Here is a 6,859-nt window from a genome sequence, read left to right as displayed (position 1 = left end):
TTTCCTTCCGACTCCCGGGGGAAGGAGCTTTTCTCTCCTGTTCTTTGAAGGGGCAGAGCAAGAAATCGCAAGGACAGTGCAGCACGGTCTGCCACTGACAGGGGAGCAGGGCTGATGCTGGGGTGGTGAATTTTCTCTGCGCCCTTGGTCAAGTCATTTACTCTCTTGATGCCGTGGTTTTTGCTTCTTTTATACTGGGCACAGCTGATACCCACTGTCTTGTCTCAGAGGGTTGTTGAAGTTCAGCTGATATTACAAAGGATCCAGTCCTTCAGACAGGTGCAAAATTATAATTCCTCATCAACCTCATAATTTGCTCTTCTATTTGACAAACCTCATTAAATGGCTTTTGTTCAGCAACTGGCATCTACGTAAATAATTTGTCCTTGTATGATTTTTGTCTTTTTAATGCTTTCATTTCTTGGCTTTACTCCAAGACTTGCTGGGGGTTTTTTCCGGGGAGCTCTTCTGATGAGGCTGTGTACCCTTCTTTGGCTCATACGAGGGAATGCTTTTTTCTGGTATATTTTGGGAGAGGCAGAGCTTCTTTTGGGATATGTGACTTTGCTTCTTCTCTGACTGTCCATCTGTTTCTACTAATTGCAGGAATAGGGCTCCTATTTTACCTGGCGTACAAAAGCAAGGAATACCAAAAGGAGACATGGTGCAGGCAGCCATGTGGTCAGTTTAGCACTTTCCTGAAATGTATTGCCACAGACAAAAGCATGTTAATAAACTTGTTTGTTATTTGCTTTTCATCCTATCCCATGATGTCAAATCAGGGTAGGGTGTCTCAAATGAAATAATGATTTTGTTTAGACATTTTAAAGACCAATGGTCAGCTCATACGTACTCCTGTTGAAGGGTGGGGGAGGCAAATAATACAGCTGCATATTTAAAAGATGAAATAATTTTAGGACATGTATAATAATACAAACTACCATTAATTTACGTAAATTGGCTCTCCATCTCGTAGGCATTAGTCAGGTGCTTGTGTGACTCGGGAAGTTTTCCCACCACATGTCAATGCATAACCGGCTATGTTTCAGGACCTCTTGTGTTCAGTTAAGCATTAATCCAGTGGTTACCCCCAGCATCCCTATTGGTAACTCTGGTTTTGGCCTTTTGACTCTAATTATAGGACTGCAATCTTAGTTCTGCAATTGAATTTCTGTTATGACCCAACTCATGAGCACCACTGGCTAAAGTGGGGCTGCGGCCCCGATTTGGGTAATTCTGCAGGAAGATACAGGCAGTTACAGAAGGCTGGACGGAAAGGGCTTGGCATTACAAGCCTGATGGGTTAGAAACTAGAACCTCTCTAAATTCCAGTGACTTCAGAGCTGATCTCTGCTTTCACCAAAGCCCTCCCTTGGGGCATCTCTCTCGTTTGCATTAAGGGACAGAGGTGTGTGTGGACATCCCTCCCCAGCATAAGCCTGGTGAGTAGGCTGTAGGAGGAGAGGGCTTGACCATTACTGTATGCCTCGGTTAACTCTAATTTGGATCAGTGCGCGTGAGAGAGACATGGACTAATGAGAATGCCTGCCTGTTTTCTTTTGGGCAAACAAAAAGCTGACTTGCAGCTCGCTGACATTTCTATAGTCACGTTGCATTGGCAGGACAGGCAGCACCAGTAGTTCTTTCGGAAAGGCAGGACAAGGGGATCGAATGTGTTGTCCCCATCCTGGTCCCCCCACCCTTCCCCACCATGTGAAAGGAGCTCTTTGAGTGCAAGACGAGAGTGAGTCAGTGCGGCTCTGCAGGGGGATATAAAGCCAGCTTTGTAGTAGCCCTCTCTAGGCTTTCAGTGCCCTAGACCGTGCAGTGCAACATCACCCTGTTGCAGCCCTCCTTACCTGAGCAGCGCCAGGTCCTTCATGCTTCAGCACACACATTTTATTGCTCTGGCGACAGTAGTCTGTAACCTGCTGCTTTGCTGCTTCACTCGTTCTTCTGCTTGGTAAATTAACCTCCCAGGCCGTGGGAATGAGTGAGCCAGCTGCTGCTGTAGACCCTTGCAGGGTTTGTTTGTGATGCTTTGGTAGACATGCAGTTATGTTCCCCCCAGACACGCACATGCACGCGCACAAGAAGCAAACTGCGTTTGTTAGATCTCTGGCAAGTTCAGACATGCCTTAAAGGGTTTATTATAAGGATAAATGAAGTGCTCACGCTCTTACTTTTCCCCTCTGTGACCTACTTTTTGCCGATGAAGTTGGTAAGCCAACTAGGGCACTCCTTGGTAGAGAAGAAAAATCTCCACTTTGTTCTTCCTTGCAGTAAAATAATTATCTTCTAAAATAACTCTTGTTGCTGCTTGGCTGCAGGATTTGATCTCTAAATGCCTGATGAAGTGTTTCTGTGCATCTAGCATCAGCATTTTGATTAAGAGACAACTGGCCACCTCTGCTGTGAAACCCAAGTTTTAAAAAGCTCCTCTAAATTCTGCCCACTTTCTTAAAAAAAGGAAAAAAGTAACCGCCTGGTTCTTCTTTACCTAGCGGAATCAGTGTCTTCACTGGTATAAGCTAGGGAGCGCTCTAGAAGAGAAATTACTTCCTGCCTGTATTGCTAATGAGCATGTCTCTGTCACCAAACTCTTTTTTACATACCCAAAAGCACTGATGTCTGCCAGAAATCTTTTGAAGATTCCTGGAAGAATCTAATCATCTTCACACGGCTAGTTTGCTAAGGCTGGTAGAACTGGTTGTGCAATACTGTATGAGCAAATGGACTGGTTTTCACGGATGTAGGACTCTACCCGAACTTTGGCTGCGTGTGTTAGCAGATCAAGACCCAGGCTGTATTATCTGAATAGTGCTCCCTTGTGACCTCAGTCTGGACTCTATTTCCGTGACTTAATTGACATTCCTGTTTCTTCACACATAGATTTGTTCACCTTCAAACCACAAACAATAAAATCGGAAGCTCTCCACTGTGAAATACACAAACTACTCTGAACTCTGAGGTGTAGGGATCAACAGGACCTCTTTACATATTTATCCTAGAGACATTCTGGTTGGACATGGAATATATTTGGCCAACAATGCAGCATTAATAATTGCATATTTCATCCACCGTGCCTTTTGCAGATCTCAAAGATCTGAAAGCATTTAGCAGAAGAGATTGACACCACTGTTTGTTTTACATGTGGGGAAGTGGAGGCAGAGAGACCTTAAGCAGGGTGCCAGGAACAGAACCCCAGTTCTGCTCCAGGGCTTAATCCCTGTGATTCCTACTGGAATAGGCATTCTCTGCAAAAAAAGACTCAAGTCTTTATCAAAAGACACCTTGCATTTGGAGGGTGGAGTTGTTGTCAATAAAAATAATTACCAGATCATTTTCCCTTTTGTTTCCTAGATGTCGCCATGCTGCCATAGCGAAGTACTTTGGCGATGTCACCCCACCGTGTAACAAGTGCTGTGATTACTGCAAGAACCCAGGGGCAGTGAAAAGGCAGCTGGAGTCACTGGAGCGCTGCAGCAACAGCTGGAGCAAAACCTGCATTGGGCCCACAGGTTCCTCCTGGGATAGCTATGACCCAGAGCTGTATGAAGGCGGGAGGAGAGGTTGCAGAGGGTTTAGCAGGTCTGTACTTGGTAGCTCAAACTCAGCTCATAGAAGCTATCAGAGAGAAGAGAGCATCTCCCAGCTGCAGGCCCAGCCACTCCTATTTTTTCAGCACATGTTTCTATGTGGTGGTATTTTCCTGTAACTTCCTGGCAGCAGGAGCTGGAATTTAATTTTCCACACGCTTTGGCAGCCTTGATCACATTCATGTCCCAGAGAGCCAAAAGCTGTTTTGACTGACCTAAGAATTGCCCTGCAGAATGTAATTGGTTCAAGAAACTAGCCTGAAATTTTTTGAAAGCAGTTAGTGGGCTCAGCCCGTTCACAGTCACAAGGATCAAAAATGTTTAAATTGAGACCAATGTGACAGCAAGGTATGACACGATCCAGGGTTCAGTCCTGACTTAGTATGGCTGTGGCCATATGGCATTGCATGTTTAGAATAATTAATAATAGCAGGCTGGGGGGCCACTGACAGGACTTAGTCATCACAGAGGATGTAGTGGAGTGCCAGCATCAGCTGCTTCTGCAGATTGCTAAATTTTAGTGTTTCCCTATCAGGCTGACAGCAAAAGGAAGATGTGCAGTGGGAAACATAATTAATTCTGTAAAATGCTTGGCAGTGTGGAGATGACAACTTCCCTTCCTCCTTGTTCTCTGGCTGAGTTGCAGCGATTGTGCAGCTCCACCAGGATGCAAGTTTCGTTGCCTGCACTGCCCGTGAAGCTCTGCCAGGATGTGCAGCGCTGTCAGCTGGCCTAGCCCTCTGCTTTACCTTAAACAGCTTGAGACTGGTAGCTTTGTTCTTCGGGCAAGTCCAGCTGAGTCGGAGGAAACTGGTGTACCTGTGACCTAAGCCTGTGTTTGATCTCAGGACCTGAGAAGACACGGCCAATGCTGTTGTACAACACGCTGTTTGCCACTTGATTTATTGAACCTCTCCGTGACTTGGTTGTAGCTTTGCCTTGGAAGTTGTAACGGTCAACAGCCTTAAAACTCTGATTTGTGATACCTGGAAGTTTTGGCTGTGACAGCTGTGGAAGGCAGTAAACTCTTGGGCTACATCTGGCAAGAATCAGCTGATGCATTTCAGTGTATTAGTGATGGGGATTTCATTTAATACAACAGTCTGTGAACAACTGAGGCTGAGGAGTGGATGCTTTGCCCTTTCTGCCATCTCTGCTCCAAAAGCAGTAGTGACTGACAGACGGAGTACACGACGAAAGGCAGTGACTACTCAACCCTATGGGAGAAACTGGCAGAGCTTCTGAAATGGAGCCCTCCATTCTCAGAGCACTAGTTACGTGCTACTAGTTCACGCTACTGCTTACTAATTCATGGGATTAGCAAATTCCATGAATTTTTGGAGGACACTCACTCACTGTCCAGGTTGAGGGATAGTAGTGAAACTAAAAGCTAAGACTTGTTCAGAAAGGATGTGAAATATATCTTCTTTTGTAAATACTGTGATGACCTAGGCTTTCCAAGGCCTGTCCCCCAGTTCATGCTGCAGCTACAGAAATGTTTATTCCTCTTGTTTTCCTGCCTTATCCAGCTATGATGAAGAAAGCAGTGGGAATGGGGATGAAGCCAGTGAAGAGAGTCGGAAACGGGAGTGGAACAACTTCTACAAAAAGCAGATGAGTCTGCGCAAAGTGAGTTGGTATCCCTTTGTAAGAGATTCACAGATTGTTTTCTATGAGCTTGTCTTACAGACATAAAGACTTCCAGGCACTAATGAAAGTAAATTATTGCATCTTGCTGTTGCTTGCTCTTTTTTTTTTTTTTTTTTTTTTTACTATTTGTATCTCTGCTTTTGCTGTGTTCTCCATATTCTGGGTCAGTCCCATAATATGAAGGAACCCAGCTTATTCATGTACTGATTTCTCTGCAGTGCTAATCAAGAAGATCCTGTTGTCTTTAACATCTCTGATATTAGTAAAAACATTTCCCCATTCAGCTTCTCTTGCATATTCCTATAGCAAATGTGAACTTTTGGCTTTGATTCTCATCCTTTGTCTCCTTTACCCCACTTTGGTGCCTTTTCAGTACCTCTGTAACTTCACAGCATTAATTTTCCCTGGAGCAGGGATATAAAATGTGTCTCTTGTGCTTCTAGACCTGCATGTGGTTGCAGGAATGGAAATGTTTGACTGATCTTTGTTTTCTTCCAGGGCAAAGAACCAGAAAAGGAAGATTTTGTTCCTCCAAGTAAATACCTTCTTTGATTTATAGTGGGTTTTCTTTAGGAGAAGAAAGTCTTGTATTTTGCAGCTGCGTGTAATTTATATAGCGTCAACACTAGAGGTATCAATCCCTAGGCACAGAGGTTAGGCTTTTGGCCGTGAAAGCTTAGCTGGAGGAGATGGATCAGAGCTTAGCTTTGGTTGGGGTGAGGATAGGGAATGCATCTTTCTGAACAACTTCTCCAAATAAGTAGGCTATTTCTGCAGTGGTTATGCAGCAGTATTCAATTGGGCTATAAGGAAACTGATGAAAAGCTTTGCCATTTGTAACTGTGCTACTTGGGGCCCGGTCTAGCAACACAGTTCTGATGCTATAGTAAAAGAATACCTGGTAGTTCATGTTACTCTATTCAGCCTCTCTATTTTTGGTTGGTATTGCGAGGAGCGGAAAAGAGTTGAGTTTCCTAAGAGCTGGGATTCCTTGAAAAAGGGTTTCCTGAGATGGGGAGGTTTTGGAAAGCTGTTAGTCATAAACTAGCAAAGTAGACGTTCTCATCCAGAGAGAAAAATCTCACTTTGGCTTCTGCCTAGTCTTTCAGAGTTTGTAGCTTCTCCAGGTAAAAAGGGTGACGGTAGTGCTCCTTGGATTGACTATGCAGGCAGGAGTATGCCAAGCAGTACTGGACTGGCACCCTCCCAGTGACAGTTGAGATGTACTCCATCAGCCCCAGCCCTGCTATGACGCCTTTTCCAAATGTGTCTTCTGTGGTAGGTGCCGACTGCCCCTTGAAGGACGCCTCCAGCAGGAGAATCTCTAAGCTCACAGTGAGGGTAAGAAAGGCTGGTTAACATTCGGTCTTGTTGACTTGCAAAGAACAACAAAGATTCTGCCTGCCTTGTTCTTACTCCTTCAGGGATGGAAGTCCAAGGGGCACTATGACTTTTGTAGAGTATGTTTGAGTATCCCATGTTTCCTAGGGACGGGAACACTGCTTGAAGATGCTGGAAGAAGCTTTGAGCACCAATCAAAAGGTTCCAGCAGCAGGAGAAAAAGGGTATGAGAGAAAAGGGGCAGCATATCGAGTCCCTTAACACAGGGT

General features: G+C 44.8%; 2 protein-coding genes across 3 annotated transcripts in view; one reads left to right on the top strand and one right to left on the bottom strand.

The window, feature by feature from the left end:
- The window catches only part of RECQL5 (RecQ like helicase 5), a 39,820-nt gene that overhangs the window by 27,269 nt on the left and 5,692 nt on the right, over window positions 1–6,859 (top strand). For both annotated transcript variants that reach the window (XM_076353892.1, XM_076353891.1), the window contains exons 9-13: window positions 3,364–3,591; window positions 5,129–5,228; window positions 5,748–5,784; window positions 6,532–6,590; window positions 6,738–6,814. In XM_076353892.1, the coding sequence (XP_076210007.1) occupies window positions 3,364–3,591; window positions 5,129–5,228; window positions 5,748–5,784; window positions 6,532–6,590; window positions 6,738–6,814 (501 nt within the window). The remainder of the gene's footprint in view (window positions 1–3,363; window positions 3,592–5,128; window positions 5,229–5,747; window positions 5,785–6,531; window positions 6,591–6,737; window positions 6,815–6,859) is intronic.
- MYO15B (myosin XVB) overlaps window positions 565–6,859 on the bottom strand; it is a 41,095-nt gene continuing 34,800 nt past the window's right edge. Inside the window, exon 44 of the transcript XR_012996631.1 lies at window positions 565–626. The gene's annotated coding sequence lies outside the window, so the exon portion shown is untranslated. The remainder of the gene's footprint in view (window positions 627–6,859) is intronic.

This window comes from Aptenodytes patagonicus, chromosome 16 (genome assembly GCF_965638725.1).
Source record: "Aptenodytes patagonicus chromosome 16, bAptPat1.pri.cur, whole genome shotgun sequence".
Classification (NCBI taxonomy): Eukaryota; Metazoa; Chordata; class Aves; order Sphenisciformes; family Spheniscidae; genus Aptenodytes; species Aptenodytes patagonicus.
Note: the sequence above shows the minus strand (reverse complement) of the source record. Positions and strands in the feature narration are given on the sequence as shown.